This window comes from Lepidothrix coronata, unplaced genomic scaffold (assembly GCF_001604755.1).
Source record: "Lepidothrix coronata isolate B3197 unplaced genomic scaffold, Lepidothrix_coronata-1.0 Scaffold43, whole genome shotgun sequence".
Taxonomy (NCBI): Eukaryota; Metazoa; Chordata; class Aves; order Passeriformes; family Pipridae; genus Lepidothrix; species Lepidothrix coronata.
In genome coordinates this window covers 2609376-2630835 of record NW_016690223.1, presented here as the reverse complement: position 1 = coordinate 2630835, position 21460 = coordinate 2609376, and the positions used below count along the sequence as shown (strand labels likewise).

Below are 21460 nucleotides of genomic sequence, written 5' to 3'. Positions count from 1 at the left end.
GTCAAGTTACAAGAAATAGGCTTAGATAATAAGGGACAAAACGGGGCAGAAACTTTCTCCTGGCTGCAATGCACCGCTGGAACGGACGTTTCGAGCCCCCCCGCTGGGGGGGACCCTCAGGGCCCTGCCCCTCTCGGCTCTGCCCGCCCGGGCTGGGGCTGCGAGGGCGAGGCCTCACCGCGCTCCCGCCGCTATGGCAACGGCGAGGCGGCTGAGGCGGGACCCGCCGGGCCCGGCCCGTGTCCCGCCCCGCCCCACCCGCAGCGGGGGACGAACCGCCACAGCCGCCGGGCCGAGCGCCGGCCGGCGCCGCCCCTTCGGGCCCGGCCCGGGGCATGGGCTGAGGATGGAGAGCGGCGGCAGGCGGAGCCAAGGTGCGGGGGCTTGGTGGCGGGCAGGGGCTGCCTGCCGGCGGGGGCTGCCTGCCGGCGGGGGCTGCCTGCCGGCGGGGGCTGCCTGCCGGCGGGGGCTGCCTGCCGGCGGGACGCACTGCCGCCCGGCCTGCCCCGGCCGTGCTGGCCGAGGGGGTGCGGGGCGCGGCCCGTCTCGCCTGGGTCTGAGGGCAGGCAGCGCCTCCCCCTTCCCCGCTGCGGTGTGGGGATGGGCACGGCGGGGGGCCGGGCACGGAGCCTGCGGGGCAGCGGGGGCCGCTCGGGGTGCTGCGGCGGGCACTGAGGGGGCTCGAGACTCGTCCCTCTCGCACCCGGCCCTCCGAGCTGTGGGCAGCGGGGCCCGGGCGGGGCGGCGGGGAGAAGAGCCAGGTGCCGGGGCTGCGAAAGAGATTGACAGCCTACTGTCTAGAAACTCCCTAAGGGTTGTAATCCTCCAAGGGACGGGCCCTGGAACTGGCCGTCCCGCAGCCGTCATCGCGCTGTGCTCCTGTGTTGTACCGGCATCCAGAGCCGCTGTGGGCAGCTTGTCAGGCGGCCAGGATCCGCCACTGCGTTTGCGAGGCCCAAATTTCTGTGCCAAGTTTTTTTTGAGTCAACTTTTGTCTTCTTCAAAGCTGATATTCACGGTTTGTTATAGTGGATGGTAGCCTGTGTGTTCAGCATCACATGGTATTTGGCTGCTGATCCAAGTATTTTGGCTTGGGATTTTAATGCAAGTGTAGTTGAAAAATAGAAGACTCAAAAGCTTTGAAGGTCTTATAAATGCTTCCTTACACACGTTTAACCATCTGTGGGCTGCTCTGGTGCTCTGTTCCTACAGTCTTATGGGTATTGGTCATTCATGATAAAAACAGGCATAAACACGCAAAAATGTTTGCATGAGCCAACTCTGGAATAAGATATTTTTAGGTATGAACTGGATTACATGCATAATATAAAACTATGGTAGGAATTAGTCTGTCCTGCACTGTGATGTCAAAATTATACATAGCTGCATAAGGTCAGAGCCTTTGAGATAACGTTATGCTTTTGTGTTGCATCTCAGTGTCAGTTCCAGTCTTTGCAGACAGTGATGTCTCCAAAATGTCACTTCAGAAGTCTGATAGCAAAGTAGAGCTTGAACATGAATTCTAATACTACATGGGAATATGAAATTCAGGCAAAAACTAGTATCTTGTGCATCCAATTTTTATGCTCTTTTATATAGTGTGAAGGCAATTTTATTACAGATTTATTCTTTTTCTGAGTCTTCTTGGTTTTGTTTGTCAGAATGCTTTTATAGACAATCAGAAGGCATGCTGATTGTTGACTATAAAATGGGAATATGTAGGATGTAGGATCTAAATTTCATTCAGGTTGCAGCAAGCTTTGTTTGAATGACTTCTGTTTAACAAAAAAAAAAGCTTCGAAAGTAGGAAAGAACCTACCGTGTGTGTGTTAACAGGGGCAGCTACTGCTTCTCTGCATAGAAAGTTATGATGGAGTCCATAGTGTGTGACTGGCTAGCCCAGTGTCTGGATTCACAGGCACACAGGATGAATTCTTACAGAGAACAAGGATTAGCACAGGCAGAGATAATAATTCCTTATACTGAACTACCCTAAAAATTTTTGTGCCTGAGCAAACTTGGCAGAACAGCCACTGGATTGCTTGCAGACAGTTTAAGAAAGAGAGAGAATAACACATCATATTTATGGTTTCTCTGTAAGACAGTTGTATCTACACACTGTCCATCCAAAACATTAATGCAGAAGAGGTGAGATACCCTATTCCATGCCCTTGTGTGTTCTGTGCAAAGTTTATTGTTCCGACTTTGCCTCGTTATTGTAAAGAAAGAACCAAAACATTTTATTTGTTTTGTATCAGGGTTTGGTTTGTCTAGTGAGAATACTGAGCAAATAGAATTCTTTTTTTTTTTTTAATATATTGAACTATATAGGATTTGCGTGTAGGTCTTTTTGAAGTTCAAATAAGGCTGAGGGGTTTTTCCCCCCATAGAAATATCGAAGAATTAATCAGTTATGTTTTTCCCTAATTCCAGGTATAAACCTCAAAGTTATTTACGGTGGTAATTTCAGGAGTCAGTTAATATACTCACAGATTTATAGTATGACCTCAAATAATCTGAATACTGTAATTTTAAACCAGCTTTGTTGCTTAAATCCAGTCTTCTGCACTGGGCTGTTTAATTCCCACAGCCAGCGATTTGCACATACCTGAACAGCAATGAAATCATACGCTTACTGTTAGTCAATGACACACATTTATGCCACTTTTATAATAGTGGGAAAGTCATCATTACTTCTGCATGGAGGCTGCTGTTAGGTTTAGGCAGCTTGCACAGGCTTCAAAGATTCTAAAATTAAATTAAAATACTTCACACATTTTCAGACAATGCCATTTTATTTAGATTTTTACTGCATTGCAGTAAATCCTTGCATTAATTTGACTGGAACTGAAAGGGTGTTAACACAGATCTGTGACTTCTGAACTGCTTTTTTTTCTTCGTATTTCTTCATTTGCCACTTGAACAAACAGCTTGTTAAACTCAAGCATTATTTGGTGGTATCAGTTCAGTTTTTCAGAAGTTGAGTTTAACCATTAGTCAAATAGTCTATTAAGTGAGTTTTAATCACTTAATGTGATTAATCCCATCTCCATTCAGCAAATAAGTTTGTATAAGGACTTAAGTGCCAAATTGGTCCCATTTCATTGAAGATTTCTTACATGCTTCAAGTGAAATACCTGTTAAAGTAAACAGTATTCAAACCATTAACCCCGCTAGCTTCTTTTCTTCAGATTATACCCTGCAACTTTCTCTATAGCACAGCGGGTCAAGGTTTCTCTGCTCTGCATTCTGGGCAACGCTATCTGTGCATTAGACTTCAGCTAATCTATTTCCAGGTAGAAATAGGAGAGGGTGGAACTTAATAGCACTAAGGGGACGAGGGAGGGGCTATTCTTGTAGACACAGATTATTCTAACAAAGGAGATTTTTTTCCATACATGTAGAAGAATCTACATATTGTGTGTCTATATGTTTAGGCATATATTGTACATATATATACATATATTTTATCTCTTGGTCTGTGTGACAGTAGATATTGAAACACTTTCAAACTGCATGTTTGTAGGATGACATGTTGAGTTCCACATAGCAGTAGAAGTCAGAGCACACACTGGTTGTGTAGGACGTACTTATGAGGTTGTGATCTAGCACCCTTGAATAGTAGCACCGTTCCCCCAGGGGAGTTGTTATGGCACACAGTGGCATATGCTCCTGGATTACCATGTGCCTTCTTGCACAGGCACAACTATCCAGGGAACTCAGGTTAGTAACCCTGTAAGACAGCAGTGTCTGAACTGTGGTATGAGTACTGATAGTTGTTCACCTTTCACTTAGTAGCAGCATATAGTCACTGCTGGAACACCATCCCTCACACACCCTTCCAAAAAATCAGAAACTGCAGGTGCCACTGCTAATTCCAGAGATGCTGCCCAAGCAAATGATCATAGAATCATAGAATTGTTAAGGTGGGAAAAGACCTTTATGGTTATCAAATCCAACCATCAGCCAGGACCACCCCCGTGTTCACCATTAAACCATGTTCTCAAGTGCCATATCCACATGTTTTTTGAACACTTCCAGGCATTGTAACTCCACCGTTTCCCTAGGCAGTCAATGCTTTCTAAGCCAATGCTTTACAACCCTTTCCATGAAAAAAAATTTCCTAATATCTAATCTAAACCTCACCTGGCACAAGTTGAGGCCATTTCCTTTCATCATGTCATTGATTACCTGGGAGAAGAGACCAACACCCACTTCACTACAACCTCCTTTCAGGTAGTTGTAGAGAACTGACTAAAGTTCATTTGCTTCTGACTGCATCTTGTATTGCCAAATGTGCTACTGACACACAGCTCTTTGTTTCTGCTTTTGGAGTATGAATAGAGCAATAACTTGCATCCAAAACTTCCCTTAAAGGCCACACCTGTAGCTAGAAAAATTTTAACAAATATTTTTCGAGAATTATTTCATCAAATATGACTCAGTATCTTTTCAGGCTACTGTGCTATTTCATTAGATTTCTTAAATTTTTCAGGGAAGGGTTTGACTCTTGAAACTGATACATAATTTTGGTTGCATGGTTTTAATTTATGCAGACTCTTATTAGATTATTAGTTGTAAAGGACTGAGGGACCTAACTCTTAGGCACTGGGAGTACATGTAAAGAAGAGCTTTTGTGTAATCCAGCATGTTAAGTGTATAAATAGCACCCATCTAATTAACGGCTTAGAAGGTTATGTGTAGTGCGTGTCAAGGTGCGTATCACTTTCATCATATTTTGTCTCTGACACAAATGATCTCATGCAAAATTCAGATGGAATATTTGGACTTTTATGAAATCAGGGCATTGTGTTTTCTTGGGGCTTTATCAAGTTCTGCAACAGAAAATTTAGGTAATAATGACTATTTTTAACTGAATTCTGCCATTTCTTAATGAATCTTAAATGTGATTCTGTTAAAGCTGGCTTCACATCTACAACTTTATACTCTCAGAATTGGTAGGAGTTTTGTTATCACTGAAATCAGAAAAGAGTCCAAGAGGCTTCTGTTTTCCTTGCAGGAATAGGGAAGAAAATACAGGTGTGATTATTAAGTACTCACTGTAACTTTCAAATAAAATGGAATACTATCTGCATTCCGTAAGTGGCTAAATCTAAAGCCACGTTTGAAGATCTCTCATGATTGCATTGGTGTTGTGAAAAACTAGTGTTTTAACCCCTTCTCCTAAAGGAGGAGTCTGTGGATGGGTCACTGCTCTCTGCTGGCCCTTTGTTCCATCTAATAATGGCCAGTCTTCGCGAGCGAAGATTTGGGAAAGGTCATTAACCCTTCGAGCCTGCGCAGTGGATTTTTTTAGGTGAGACCCAGTGTGCGCTGAACTGAGCCCACCCTTTAATCCTGAGGTTCATCTGCCGGGGCCGATCAAGCTTGGACAGTGGCAGTGAGGGTCTCAGGACATAGGTTTGTTTAGAGTGACCTTCTCTTAGATGGATTGCCTTACAGGGCTGACGAGCTCCATCTGCCCGGGGGGGCTGGGAATCGAACCCGGGTCGCAGCGGTGAGAGTCCTGCACCCTAACCACTAGACTAGTTCTGCATCTACTAGCCGACTTCAACCATTAGAGTAAGAACTAGGAGTATTGTCAGTGACCGGGTAGGAGAAAACCCAACAAATTAATACACATTTTTTAGAGAAAGTAATTCTGTTCTGTGCTCTTTCCCAGATGTGTAACTAAAGGGTAAGTACTAGTCAGCCAAGGATAAGCAACCAGAGAAGCTTAAACTAGATGACCAATTGTAGTATTCATAGCACCTCGTCAGCCACAGCTGAGCAAGTAGGGGATGGTCGAGGGGAGGAATGACCACAGGTAAGGAAAAGGTGGCAAACTGGGGACATGAAAGGGGTTTAGGGGATATGGTATGAAAGATGGGAGCTACGTGGATAGGAGAGCAGGCCTCATTAGTAGTAATATTAGTAGAGTATGCTTTTTTTTTTTTTTAGTTTTATCATCATGCTAATATAAAAGACAAATAGTTAGAAATAGAAAAATTATTTCTTATTTAAATAAATTAAGTTTAAATCCAGTGTGGATCTTCTTAATCAGGTTAATCTTTTAATGTACTTTCAGATATCAGTTTTTACTCTATATATTTCTGTGTTGCATTCATATGCACAACAATTTCTGTAGCATAAAGAGGTAACGGATACTTTAGTTTAAAAATTCACATAGTACCAAAAGGAGAGGAATGTGTATTTTGGGGCGTAGTTTCATTCCTTTAACTATGACCTTGTCAGATATATTACATTAAATGCTTAAAGGAGTTTCTATCACTGCTTGAACTTGTTTTGGATTTCACAGAGATTATTTAAACCGCTTTTGTTCCTTCCTCAGCATGTGTCCAGCATTAGTGCTGTAGTGTACTGTTAGTTGTATGGAGTTAGAAGAGTGAATTCATAGCAGGAAGCCCACTGAAAAGATCATTAAACTAGTTGGTGGAACAAAGGTGGTAGTGATAGAGCATCCTTGACTTGCATGAAATTCACAGCACAAACCTTCTGCATGTAGTTGCCTGAATTACCCACTTGAACAAAGGTGTCTCTAACTATTTCAGGTTTAGAGCATTGAGATTTTGGGGAAAAAGAGGAAAAAGCGGAAGAAGTGAGAATACCAAACCTTTAGTGTAGTGGCTAGAGCGTTTTGTGCAGAGCATTTGTCAGCTTGGGCCCTTATCAGCCCGAGAGGGATCAAATCCCCAAATACCACGCAAACGATGCTGTTCTAGTCTGTTAGAGATAGGGGTGCTTTCTACATTGCCAGCTGAGAGGAGGCAAGAGTCTTGGAGCCACAAAAAAAACCCCAATGCACAAAAGGGTTAAAATATCCTGACAGAGTGATAAAAATACTCCTCTGGAACAGCTGGGGAGACCTGAGGTCTAAATCCATCTTGGTCTGAAGGTTGTTTGAACCCAAGCTAAGGTCTAGGAACTGCCCTTTGGAAATTATAGTGTTCACACATCTCTGCACAGTTAAGTAAAGGCTTTATGCCTTGTAGTGCTGGATTTAGATGCCTATATCCAATATCCCACCTCCAGTCTCTGTATTTTTTATGGATTATCTTTTAAATAGCAAGTCTCGGTGGGTAAGGGTAGCCTGATTGATTTTTTTCAGTATATTTTATTTGCTGTGGCTGAAGTACACACTTGTTATAAAAATAGCAAGTCTAATACTTGTGTTTAAAATCTTTCCTGGGAGAACATTGTAATGAAAGACTGGGCTTCTCTCCAGTACATATTCACTTTCCAAATCTGAAATGGCTTTGTAGAAAAATGATTTCCATAAATTCTCCATATCCACTAACAACCAGGAAGCAAAGTAACAAATAGAAACCACCAATTTTCATCATTTTTAAGGCTGTAAAAATAGAATTAAAGATAGGAGGCATTTAAAATGAAAATATAATTTAAACAAAATATCTTAAAAATCTCTTTGAAATAATATAATTATTACTTAACTTAGATACCAGCTGGAAAAAATTATAGGGAAAGGTTTTTTTTATTTTTTTCTCTTCTTTGTTGCATATCACACAAGGAACTAAAAGATCAAATGAATTTCTAAAAGTTCTTAATATGTTTGCTCTCTGTACTTCAGGAGAACACTCATTATGGGAATCCTGATTTTATATTCAGTGCGGACAGTCCACTTATATCTGTGAGGAAATTTATGTTTAGATCACATGTATCATGTATCAAAGATAGTTTTGTAGTTATCTTCCCTTTGTTTGGTTTATATTTGATTAACTGTGTACACACGTGGCTGGGCTTCGCTAACGAAGATTTGGGAAGGGCTCTACCCATGTTTGTTGCAGGCGCATTGGTGGCTAAAAAGGCCAATATGAGATAGACATGTCCGATTGCAAAAGGCACAGCAGAAAGACTCCTTAGGTGATGTATTCCACAAGGAACGATTCTTTCTGCGTTGTCTTTTCTCCTCAAGAGTGATCCTGCGTGTGTTCTCAAAGGCATCAGCAGCGTTATAGATGGCGTGTCTCCAGACCTCCCGATTGGAGGCCAGAGTAGACCAGTTATGGTGATCAAGGCTGAGATGTTGTTTCAGGGAGTCCTTGTATCTTTTCTTCGGGGCTCCTCTCATGCGGCAGCCGGTGGCAAGTTCACCATAAAGCAGGATCTTAGGGAGGCGGTGGTCCTTCATCCTGGAAACGTGCCCTGCCCAGCGCAGCTGTGTTCTCAGCAACATGGCCTCAATACTTGTAATTTACTGAAAATCCAACCTACACCTTTAAAAGGATCTTTACATATTTAAGCCTTCAACTTAAGTTGCTTCTGCTGTTGTGCAAATAACTTTGAAAACACAACCTGAAGCTAACCAAATACCTGTGCAAGTCGGAAGACAATGTGAAATTGTAGTTGTGAAACATTTGACCATTAACACTTCCTACCTTACTTCAGCAGGTAGAAATATTCTCCACATATCAAATCCTTCTGTTTTTCTCTGACATTAGCAACATGCGCCTTCATTGTAAATATTTGACACTTTAAAAAGCAGTTTTGAGTTTCAGACTGGAGGTATTGGGAGAGTATTGTAAGTTGACTTCAGTGTAGAAAATATTTGAAGGAATATGTATGTGAAACAGCCTGGAATCCTAAGGAACCAAAAATTTGCTTATTTGCCTTTTCTGTTTCAGTAGAACTGAACATTATTTTAGCCAAATTAGTTTCTTTGACCCTTTTTCTGTGATAAATTTTCTACATGTTTTGTGAAAACAGGTGGTTCACTGAGAGAGCCTCAAACGCCCTCACTGACACACAGCTTACAGGAACAGCTGAGGTACGTTATTTGGCCTGGGAGTTAGAGAATCTAGGAGCAAGCACCATAGGATACCATGGGTGGGCCATAGGAAGCCTTCATCACAAGTTCTACTGTTTGTGGAAATACAAGAAAATGTAGTTTGCCAGAATAGAGGGCCCCTGGAATCCAACCATATATTAAAAAAACCCAAAACACTGTTCAGCATTAACTTTTACCCAGCAAGGAAATATTCTAAACAGCAAGAAGATGTTGTTTGTTAATGGTGTGCAAGTTTTCAATGAGTCCAGTACTAGAGGAGCTGCAATCCTGGCATTTCATGGGTATCCTAAAATATGAGCAGTTGTGAATGCTTTTATTTAAGGTTTTTTCACTTACTGAAACAGGCGTCAAAATTGTAATGGCCTAGGTATTTTCTAAGGAAGTTCAGGGATACTTGTGAAAGTGCTGAGTACACGTTATCCTGCCGTTAAGCAGGAGCAGGGTTGCAAATCCATCTGGTTGGATCAGGGACTTGAAAAATTTCTTTGGTGGCACAGAAACTAGAACATGCAGGGAGAACTGAGATTTGGGAACGTAGTGCCTGAACAAAGGCTGTGACGTCTTAACAAGAGATGTTGTGTTTTCAGTGTGTTTTGGACTTCTGAAATCAGGGGTTGCTGTGTGGATTGGGAGTGACTCCGGTGCTGTCCACATGTCTACAGCCGAAATAAAGGACACAGAAATGTTTTTAAGTTCTTCTTCTTGACAGTTTTTCTTGCCAATGAAATACTGGTCCTGACTTTTTTTCCTCCTACCCTCTTCCCCCAGATACAGATTAGTTGTAAAGGACAAAGCCAACAGCCAGTAGTTTTTTCCATAGAATTTATTCTGTGCCATCTGCTGGTGATGTGAAGCAAGTGAACATTTCAAAATCGTCTGGATTCTCTGTAGTGCTGAACAGTTGTGTCTCCAGCTGAAGACAGTAAAAGCAACAGGTTTCTGAGTGTCTCATCATCTTTAACTCAGGACTAAGTCATTTATTTACTTGAAGAGAATCTGCTGTAATTATAACAATGTCTCTTCTGTCACATAGGAATGAGTTAGAGGTGCTGTTGTAAGCATTAATCTGACAATACCACGTCTGCCTCCCTCTGGAATTATAAACTAGCTCTGAACTACAGAAAATAATGGAATATTTAGGTTATTTTGGGGAATTGTGACTAGAACACTTCTTATTCTCAGGTGTCTGCTATAATCTAGATTTCTGATATATGGGTGGGTTTTTTTATCATTAGGTGAAAATTTTATCAACTGAAATGTTATCATCTAACATTCAAGTCCTCTAGAAGACTTGCATTCTTTAAATGTGGACACTGTAACTTCAGGAAGTGGCGGGTTTCAGGGTGGATCCAGCTATACTGTGAATACCACACATATGTAATAGTGTATGGTAGAGAAATATAATACATAAACAGGAAAGAAATCCTTTATTGACAGAGGTTTACAGTCATTATGGAGACAGTAATTCTAAATCTAATGAATTTTTGCTATATGTTTGGAATTTTAATATTTTAAAAATAATTTAGCATTGTTTGTCCCTATGTATGCTTAAATCACAAATTAGGAAGAATTGTATCACAAGGGGAATTTAAAATGAGCCATTTGAAATTGATATGGGTGAGCAGGATTATTGTCCTTTGGCTTTAGAGAAAACAGTATAAAGATAAAACAATTGTAGGACAGTTAGCATTTTTTTTTCTCTTGTCCCTTTTTTACTGCGAGTCTGGCAACTTCCCAGCAAAGGGAGTGGGAGCACTATTATTGCAAACACCATCTCTTAATACTGGAAAGCCACAGAAGCCTGCACTCTATAAAGGCTGACTTTTGAAAGTATGAAATCCTTATAGGAATTCAAGATTGCCCTGGTACTTGTTGTTCTTTGTAAGAGAGGAGATTGAATCTGTTGATACAGATTTAGTGTAATTTCACAACAGTGTTCTAAAAGTGTTGCAGATTCCCAATTCATGTGCCAGTTTTTAAATCACATTCTCCCTGTATCTTGGTGTTTAGATTAAGTTACTTAACTACACTGTTGTATTTCAGTAATAATAGAACAATTAAATAAGATTTTTTCCCTCAGTGAAAAAGGTCCACTAGAACCATTCATGAATTCCTTGGAGAAAGATTCTAACTTTGTCTTTGTAAAAATACACTTTGTTTGGTTTTTTTTTCTAACGTTCAGTTTTTGTTTGACATTTTGTTAAAGTGAGTGAACACCCACCTGCTGTCATTCCCAGATGTGGTCCAACAAGTCCATTTAAAGGGCACTTAAGTACTAAGAGTAATGGTAAGTAACATGTACTTTCATCAGAAGATTGACATGGTTCCTCTTATGTCAATTAATTTGTTTTATGATTAAAATGTTATTATAATTAAAACCTTTTCATCAAGCTATTTGGTGAAGTTTATAGCACTTAGATTTAGTATGCATTACTGAAAATGCTCTCAAGGAGTAAGTTTTACCTTGACTGTACTGCTAGCTATAAATAGGTAGCAAGACAACTAAATATATAAAGATGTCACATCTGTGTTAGCTGGAATATATATATGGTTGCCACTTAAAGAATCCTTGAGGTTAAAAATATTCCTTTACAGTCAGTAGTTTACATGGGCTAGTGTATGTTTTTGTGCCATCCTTGCACCTCAGACCCTTTTTTTCAAACGGGCATAGAGGGAAGAAACATGAAGTTTCCATGCTGACATTTTCATAGTCCAATTTCAGCCACTTGTGTAGCTGTTTATTGAGTTAGTGGGCTCAGTGGGAAAAGATAAAGGAGACACAATGGTTTCATGTGATAGTAACTGGCAAAGAAAAATGGCTGCCATTGAGCAAAGAAGTGAAGCACACTGTTATTTAAGCTTTATGACTTTGAATTGAAGTTAATAACAGTTTAAAATTTTAGTATTCTTGTTCTCACCTTTGTAGTGTTCAAATGTATTTTAATCTTACAGCTTTCTGCATAGACTCATCTCGAAGTCTGACTAACCAATACCTCATCAGAGATCACATGATGTCTCATTATAGCAGGATGCTTTCAGCCAAAGGTAAAAACCTGCATGTATGAATGAACTTTCTACCCCCAGATTTAGCTCATTCCTTCAGAAGAGGCTCATATCAAGAAGGAATGAACTGGATTGTAGTAAGTGTACAGTTTTTTCTGTTTCTTACTAAAATCGGCATCAGCAAGGAGATATAACTGCTACTTAATAATACTTTTATATTATTGAGATTGGAATTTTTGTATTAAAACCTTTTCCTTAAGTGTTACCAAATATATTACCTTAATTTTACAGTATTTAGTGCTTTAATGGTCTCCTTCGACTTTTCTTGAAGTTATTCTGTGATTTTGATATATGATGAAATGATGAAATAATGAATTTATAATTAATTCAATTAACTCTAATAATTAATAAATAATGAAATAACGTGCTGAACTGAAAATCATGGTGACAGTCACAATAGCAAAGATACAGAATTTATTTTAGGAATGAAGGTGGAAAATTTTCAGTTAAACTCAGACCACTATGTCTTTTTTTATAATTTATATTTTATAATTTAATAATTATATATTTTATAATTTTTTAATTAAAAAAACTTCATTATCTTTTGTTTTTACTGCAGTGAATATAGTAGCGAGTTTTAAGGACTGTGTATTTGCAAATGAGAAAATCAAGTTACTGGTAGAGTCCATGCTCACAAATATAGTGTTATCTCTTATGTAACATATTCAGTATCCTTGGGTATGCAGGTAAATGCCATCAACACAAAATGTACAGAAACCTTGTGTGAAGAATCTTCATTTAAGTGATGATTCTTACTTTAAATATATGTTTTTCCCAAACAGCTTTATCTTGCAAATTCTCTGAATGTATTAATATCAACCTAATACTTTAAGTACATGGTAACTATCATGTTTCAAAATAGAGAAGAATTAAATTAGTCTTTGTTCTGTATTGGTTTATTGCTATTTTTTCCTACCTCTCACATATATGAAATAAATACTGAATCATTCCCATTTGGTGTTTTTTTTATTTTTAGCAGCTGTAGACTGCTCAGTGCCCAAAAGTAGGCTGACCAGCATCAAATGTAAGTACTTGATATATATATATTCTGGAAAAGCTTCTGTAAAACTTACTTAACACAACAAGAGCCAGAGAAATAGAAGAGTAACAACAGAACATAATAAAGCATTCATGTATCTGCTTGTTTATTCCGCTTTTCACATCATTTTCCAGCTACTTGTAAGAATCTGCAGCAAATGTGAGACCAGTGAGATGGATCTGTCAGTGATGACTTGTGCTTAGCATGACAGTTAATTTTGCTTAGTATCCTTTTCATCCACACAGGCAGACGAAAATGGAGCACATAAGGAGAATTTCAACATTTTCTCCTGTTGTGTGATATGATGTAAGCTTAAACACTCAAGAAGAGAGCATAGTAGTGCCAGGTAAAGAGAAATTTTGGGAATGTGGGCACCTGGGAACCGAGGCTGAAACTTCTTGTTCCATTGTGCAGAAAACAGAGCCAATCACAACCACACAGCCCCACAGCCTGGATTAAACTGCAGTTAATTTTTCTGCAAGTTGTCTAATTTCTTAACACTGTTTAAAGATACCATTATTGTATCCTTACTTCATAACGTTACCCAAAGTGCAGTACTTTCAATAATTGATTTATGAATAACTAAATGAGTATATAAGTCAAAGTGGATAAATAGCAGCTGTTTGTTAAAATATCAAAGATATATTTCTGTTATCTATCTGTCTTTAATGCAGTTAGAAAAAGTTCTTCATTCTCCAATTTCATATTCAGTTACGACTGCTGAGGTACTGGAGATAAAGGAAGTCTTTTTTAAGGATGGAAAGTTAAATCTTCTCATGACTGAATACTTTGTGGTTAGTATCAAATTCAATCAAACCAAAGTGATACTACCTTTTAAAAGTATCAAGAGTAACTAAGATATCAATCATCCTTTTGGCAGACTCAATTTCATTAGCACTTTTTTCAGTACTTCGGCATAAAGAGTTGAGACTGAATTAAGCAATGAGCTGCACCAGGATCAGAGATGCTGTGTGGGCTTGCCTTCTGCTTTCAAATGGTACAGTACAAGTAGTAACAGTATTGCAGGGATATTTAAAGCCTCTGATTGCAGTAGGAATTTCAGATCACCTATTCTGTAGAGTCACCTGAAAAATGTCTTCTCATGCTCCACCTCTACTGAGCTTTTCTTTGAAACAAGCATGAAAATAGAGGGTTGGTGTAAGAAGAATATTTACAGCTATGTGTTTCTATAATGAAAAACTCATGTAGCTTTTCTTTCTGCATCTGCTAGAATCTTTCTTAGGTTCCCTAATTAGCAATTAGTCTTCCATACCTTTTCATGTCTTGGGTTTTTCTCAACACGAACAAATGCCTGTTTGTTTTAGAGTCTGCTGTCTTTACAGATAAAATGCTTCTGAGCTGATAGCTTGTGTGATTCACACTGGAATGAGCTTCCTCAAATAATGAGTTGATTTTGGGAGACAGCGACAGTACCTTAACCTTAACAGGTAACTGTCCTGACACTTGCAGGTGTGCTCTGAGTGAGGATATTTCCATTTCAGATGGCAAGGCTTTGTGCAATACATTTCTCTTCCAGTTCATCCTACTCAGACTGCTGTCTGACTATGTACCTCTGTCCTAGTCACAGACAGAACATTAATCTGCTGTACAGAGTGTGACGGAAACATTTCACCGTTGTTGCTGCTTTTGTTTTTACCCATCTATTTGGTAAAACTGGTACACTAAATTCTTGCTAAAGAACAAGGTGCTGCTGCTGTATTTTATCTTATTAGAACATGCATACAACCAGCACAGCCCTAGAAGATATTTCTTATTAATGGGAGAAAAAAACCTGGAAGATGGGTGGGGAAATAAGGCCTTTTATTACAAAAAATTCCTTGATTTACCTACAGTTATTCTAGCTTAAGACTTGGGAGTGCTAATTCTTACTCAGTTGGAATTTATTATATTCCCAAAATAAAGCTGGCTCCTAAAGTGAAACTGAACATCATAGTTAAGGATTTGGATCCTAGTCAGTAGCACAGGATTCATTTGGAAGTAATGTTAGATTTACTTCGTGGTCTCACAGAAATGAGTATACATCATGGTTAAATGGATCTTCTTTTTATCCTTAGATTTAGCTCAGTTCTAATGTACAGTTTGTTTCCTTGATGTTCTGCACTGAGCAGAATTGCACAATAATCAAGTGAAAATGAATTTACTAGTTTTTAAAATCTGTTTAACAAAACAATAAATAATGTTGTATTTTTTTTCCCTTAAAAGTGGCTTCTCAAGACAGTATTATGTCTCTGCCTCACTTTTCAGGTTTCATTTTTTAGGTGCTTTATGTTCCCTAATAAAAATTAGAGTGCCAAGTTAAAGATAAACTAATAAAAATTAGAGTGCCAAGTTAAAGATAAAAATCTAAATAACAAAGCAAGCTTATGTAAACAATAGAATTTTTATTAGAATATTTTTCAGTGTAGTGTTTTTACTTTGCAGAGTGGGCACCGTCAGAGTTTATTTGTCCTCCTTGAGCTTCCTAATCAAGATAGGACTTCTGCCAACACTAGATCAGTCAGAAAAGTCTTGGAAACTTCCAGGGATGGAGATTCTGAACCCTGAGAAACCTCTTTCAGTGTCGCAATATGTGTGGGTCTAAAAGGTTTTTTCCATGTATCCAATTCAAACAGTGTCGGGACTAGAACTAAACTTGCTTGAAAGCGTTTATCTTGGCAATTCCAGTTTTGAAGGACATATTTTGGATGGTGGATTGTAATGGTTATAGATGCCATAGCTAAAATTGTTTTTCCATGATGGTCAGTGGCAAAAGTGTCTCAACTGCAAGAGATAGGTCCAGGATTTTCATGTGTGCGTTTGTACCAGGTACTGAAGATCATCCTTTCTTAATAAGAACCTTTGAGGATTTCTATTGCTACTCAATGTGTGCGTGTAACTGGTATTTTTTTTCTGACCTGCTTCCTTCACATGTTCCATCTGACTGAGATGACTTTACAGATAAGGAACTCCACCACGCAGGCTGAAATTTGTGCAGAGTTATCAAAGGGATAATTCCATGGGACACATCTACTTTCAAATTCATTATTATTGGTCTCACTGTCTTCAAGGTATTTAAGGTTAAGACTACACAGGCATACCTTGTTCAGTATCTGCAGTATTCTCATAAATTCTAGATGTTTAGAATGAAATTGAAAATCATTTCGATTTTATTTCATATCTAAAATTAGAGTAGTTGCGTTTTTTCCTACCGTTCTGTGCATTGTTCATCAAGAACTACAGATTTCTGTACTGTAATAACAGCGCAACCAAGTGGTCCATGTTCAGGTGTTAAGCTCAGTGCAACATATCATTTGCAGAGTCTCTGGAAATCCACTGGGGAATAATTTTTCTTCCTCTGCCTTTTGTGAAACAGATTAATGTGGCGATGATTGCCAATAGCTCAGACAGTACGAGTTTTTAAAAATGTGCTGAGGAAGAAAAGTAATGGAAAAGGATTTTTAGAATATTTTCAAAACAATTGCTGTTTTCTTGCTGGGGATGGGACACATAATTTATCCAGGCTCAGTTGCAACTTCAGTGTGATTGAATATCAGTGGTGTCTCTGTAAAGTCACGGAGAATGAGGGGTTTACAGCTCTATTCCCCCAGTAGTTCTGTGTCATTGCTTCAACTGAAGCATAGGATTAACTTTTTTCTTTTCTTTTTGTATTCCTTGTCTTATTACTTATTGCATCCCAAATAAGTTTGCTGTTCCCCCTCTATTTCAAAAGAGATTTGGGCAGGGAGGTAAATTTTCAATTTGAAATTATAAGATTTATTAATAGGATAGAGTTACAAAGCAGAATTCCCACAGATAGTGTTAAAAAACATCCCCTGAAAATATGCTTCATGTACTGCTAAAATAGCAGGTGAGTATTTCCCTTTGGGGTTGTTGCCATGAATCAATCATTAGTGTTTAAGAATTAAACATGATACTGTAGTTGGCATTCTTCCTGGCCATCTGAATGTGTTCTGTCCTTAAAGTGGATTTAGTTTCCACTGTTCTTTTCCTGGTTTCATAGCTGGCAGCGAAGTAGGCAAGGTGCCATGCCCCTGGGCTAGCAGTGAGCATGTTCCTGTGTATTAGATCAGCCTTATTGACTTAAAATAGTTGTTAGAATGTGAAACTTCTTGAAATGTGAAACTTCTATGTTCAGAATTAGTCCAAGCATGTTGATTGATACCAGTGGCCATTAGAAGTCTGTGGTTGTGGAATTTGAGCCAGAAAACTTGACAAAAGCTATGCCAAGTAAGACAGCTGCTGCTACACATGCCTGGTTTCTAACAGTACTAACTTTTCAATCCATCTGTTTAGAGATTTTTCCACAGGGCATATTGATAGTACGGACTGAACCCAGTGATTAGTGAGCTTGGGAATGCAGGTCTCTTTGATACTGGCGGGGGGGAGAAGAAGAAGGGAAAAAAGTATTCTGAGAAGTTACCCACCATAAATCTATTTTAGCCTGATGGAACTTGAATACTTGGAGGGAGGGTGGTGAGAGATAGGGAGAGACAACAGTTCAAACTGACCAGTAATGTTGTTTTTCTCCTCTTTGAGGGGTTAGATTCAAGTGGAAATATCAGGAAGTGCATAATATTATGTAATTCTGTATTTAAATCTTAATTTTCCATGTGAACACAATATGTAGCTGTCTACCCTTTACACTATGAAAAGTGGAGATCTGTGAAAAGCTGTCTTACGTGTTTTGTTGTTGCTGCTGTTTTACAGGACGCTTTCATAAAATCTCCCTATCTTTTTTTCTGTTGGGTCTTGTCCTTGTGTATGTATTTCTTAAAATAAAAGTTATGAGCAATTAATATAAGCTCTTTCAAGTCAAACACTCAGATAATTCTAATGTTTGTGTTTTCAGAGTTCAAGTTTGTCTTTGGCAAAATGTTCTAGTATATTTGTCCAGTTCGATTTTTTGGAGAGCAGGAAAACCCATTGGGCAAAAAAATCTTTATGAAACTGTACTTTTCTGGAGTGATTGTACTTTTTCTTTCTTTCAGAAGTTGTTTACTTTAAAGTTTCTTCTATAGAAAAGTTTTATTTTTTTTTTTAATGAGAGGTAATTTTAGATATGTTGATCAAAAATACATTTTTCAAAGAGTTTGCAGTTGTAAAAAGATCATCTAATCTGACATCATGAGTTGAGCAGACCAAAAATTCCATCCAGTTGTGCTCAACAGGCATATTGAATGTGGTAAATAAGATACATAAACAATAAGAGCCTGAAGTCTTGACTTGTAAAGGTCAAGAAATAGAGAAAACATAATTTCCTTTTCTAGATGTTGCAGCAGTTCATCATCATCATCATTGAAAATGTGTCCCTATTTTTAATTGAATTTTCCCAGCTTTACCATCTGTCTGTGGATGGGGAGAGTTGTTGTTTTTATACAATTTTCCATTATAGAGGATCACAAAATAGCTATAGCATACCAGAGAACAAGAATAAAATTATGCATTCCATTTATTCTCAGCTTTATTTCAGTACAGTATGTATAAATTGTCTTTGAAGGCTGCCCTAGGAGTACCTTGAGACAAAATCACTGTCCAAACCCACCGAAGCCAGATGGACCTCTCTCTAGGGTGCACAAATAGAGGTTTACCGGGGCCTAGAAGTTTTCTACAGGATTGGTGCTGGGTTCCACAGTTTGTGTGTAGTAGACTGTTGACAGACTGCTGTGTTCTTCATGCAGCTGGCAGATGTATATAGGGGATGTCTGCTGGATGAGGACCTCATATGAGGTCAGAGGTGAATGGATTTGAGATAATCCTGTGGTTCTAGCCTCTCCTGACATGCCTGTGAAAGATTTATGTCTCACTGTTAGGCTTTATATCCAAGCATTCGCAATTACCAGATTTTGCCATTAGTATCTTTGCCAAGCAGTGTCACATTTCTGAAGTACATACCCTCATGCAGACATTAATTTTCTGTTTGATACAAGCAAGTCTTTAGTATCAAGCCTTTAATAAATACTTTGTCACCCTTTTTTGTGGTGATTCCTCCCTTATTTGATGAAACAGTGCTACTGATAATGGATGTGAAGAAGGACTGCAGAGTTATCTCTTAGAGTTATGAAAATTAAAACTTCGATGTTAAGAAATTTCGATTGAGACTTACGAGAAACCTGAACTTCATAGCCAATGACAAAATTCAGTTTGCATTTGATGAGATCTCACGCTGTGTGCTTAAATCCTGATGTACTGGTGTAGAGCTAGGAAACTGATAGTAAAAATTCTTAAGGACTTGATATGCTGAACACTGCAATTATGGTTGCTGCAGGCACTTCAAGCTCAGCAGAAATGATGTTTGTATGGTTTATCTGAAAAGAATTCAAAAGGGAAAAATAACCAGAAGTGTGTTACTGTAAAAATAGCTTATATAAAAACACAATGGAGAAATGCTCAGTATTGAATAATTCTTTTGGCATACATTGTTCTGCAAGCTGAACTCATTTTAAATCTAACTTAATATTTCATGGTCTGCCCTGAGTTATTTACATCAAAAATGAAATAACTTGAAGGTTAACTGCTGGTTGTACTGCGATGTGACATACAATAAATTTAGGGACTGGAAATTCGGAGCAAAGGACAACCACTGGCATTCCAAATTGTACTGTTCTTCTAAGTGCAGAGCTTTCAAGCTGACTAGGACTGCAATATGCATGATTAGTTTGTTTCTTCCACATTTATGGCATTTTTTATAACCCTGTGCGTGTCCAGAAATAATGCTGCAGCCTAGACCTAAGAAAAAAGAATCAAGCCTTTAGGGGGAGTGTTCTAATAGGGAAATAAAGCTTTGGGATCACCGCTTTGAAGTGCAGTGTACTCTGCAAAAAGAGTATTTGCCTAGGCTGAAGTGTTCCTTCTGTAACAGATTGATCAGTATTTTATAAGTATCTCTTTATGGGGAATGCTACAGTTTAACATCTAAAATTCATGGTCTTCCTGGGGCTTCCTCTCACTGGTAACAAAATTAAGAGAACAGATTCATGGGGTGGATGCAGTAAGTTACAGTATCTAGTTTCACAGACTGAATTTATCTGATACACAAAAATTAATACTTTTTATATTTTAATACATTTTCTCTTACTATACATCTTTGTAGTGGTTTTGAGCACAGTAGTTAATGAGATATAATTAATCTCAAAGTCTCTAATAAGGCTTTTAAAGGGACTCATTATTTGGATCTATAGACTGTATTTCTTTATTCCTCAACATTTAGTTTTCCGTTTTTAAAGAGATGAAAAATAACCAAATGGTTTTCTTTTTTTCATTTATTTGTCACAAGGTGCTTACTATGATGTACCTTTCCCATATTTAACTCTACATGTGTGTTATGTTTCTGGAGCCAATGTTCAGTAAAAGCTACTTGCAATGAAATTATTAAGTTAACAAGTGCAGTTGATGTTTACTTCCCACTAGTCTTTCACAGGATACCAAGGACACACTTGTCAAATTTAGTTTATTAACCTCTCTGAAAGCTAAAGAAGTTGTATCTGTAATTGATTTGAAGTAAAGATACCTTAAACAGTGAGCAACATTTCCAATTAACAGACAAATCTCCCTTTTAAAACTGCATATTTCTTCTTGAATGCTGATCTCGTTCTTTCTGGGTTTAATATAGTCACATTGCAGAACAAGTGGTTATGTGTGACAGCCTTAAGTATCTTCAGCGCCAGTCAATTTTAATATTGTAATTAGTGCCTCAGAGGTTAGGCAAATTTTCTCTCTGGCTAAAATCAAATGTGAAGACTGGATTCTCTAGTCCCTGCTTGGGTAAAGGACATGTGAAATAAGGGGAGGTAGGCTGTGTTCATGTTTTCACACTTGTCTGTGTCACTTGCTGACTGCCCCCAGGCTGTCCTAACTTACCTCCAGCTGCCTGTTTACATCTACGTTAACTCTTTTCAAGAAGTATTTCTCTATCCTGCTTTGCTGGATTCACAATTCCTAGCTTTTACGTCTGATCTAGCCTGAAAATTCGTACTTTGGCAGTAAGATGGGTATACTTCTGGGATTTTCTGACATTCTCTTTTGCATATGTGTGTGCTGCCTTTCAGTATGCATGAGTGACTTTATGGTTTTTGGAACAAACTTAATGCATTAGCTGAGCTAAGCTCACTAAATTGCGGGTGTGAGGAAAAGACATTACATTTTCCATGCAGATGACAGTAGTCCCAGTGGATCATTCTGGCATCCAAAGATGGCCTTAGCTGGCATACTTACTGTTCTTTCATTCCTTAGTCTTGGACATCAGCCATGCTTTGGGTAAAAAGAGTCCCAACATACAGTCCTGGAGGAGGTTTTTTTGTAGCTTTGAATGCCAGTAGTAAAGGCAGAATGTGTGCATGTATGTCAAATTCAGTCTTCATCCTGTAAAGAGCAGAATAAGGACAACACAAGATTCTGTTTTGCAATAATATTCACGCTGCTTTGCACTTTGCCTAGACACTCCTGTTAAGCAGGTGTATGCAGGTGGAACGTGCAGTAAAGTGATAAAGCTTGTCTTGTGTTAGGCAAACCCG

At 38.7% G+C, this 21460-nt stretch overlaps 1 protein-coding gene across 8 annotated transcripts in view; it reads left to right on the top strand.

The window, feature by feature from the left end:
• Positions 1–260: 260 nt before the first annotated feature.
• The window catches only part of SPATA7 (spermatogenesis associated 7), a 37121-nt gene continuing 15921 nt past the window's right edge, over positions 261–21460 (top strand). The window contains exons 1-6 of one of the 8 annotated variants that reach the window (XM_017813847.1): positions 272–374; positions 8746–8806; positions 9596–9762; positions 11034–11114; positions 11780–11872; positions 12867–12914. In XM_017813847.1, coding sequence (XP_017669336.1) covers positions 11836–11872; positions 12867–12914 — 85 coding nt within the window. In that variant the 5' untranslated portion in view covers positions 272–374; positions 8746–8806; positions 9596–9762; positions 11034–11114; positions 11780–11835. Of the gene's footprint in view, positions 375–8745; positions 8807–9595; positions 9763–11009; positions 11115–11779; positions 11873–12866; positions 12915–13174; positions 13276–13603; positions 13724–21460 lie in introns of those variants that run through there. The other 7 variants (XM_017813851.1, XM_017813850.1, XM_017813849.1 and 4 more) reach the window with 7 other exon arrangements.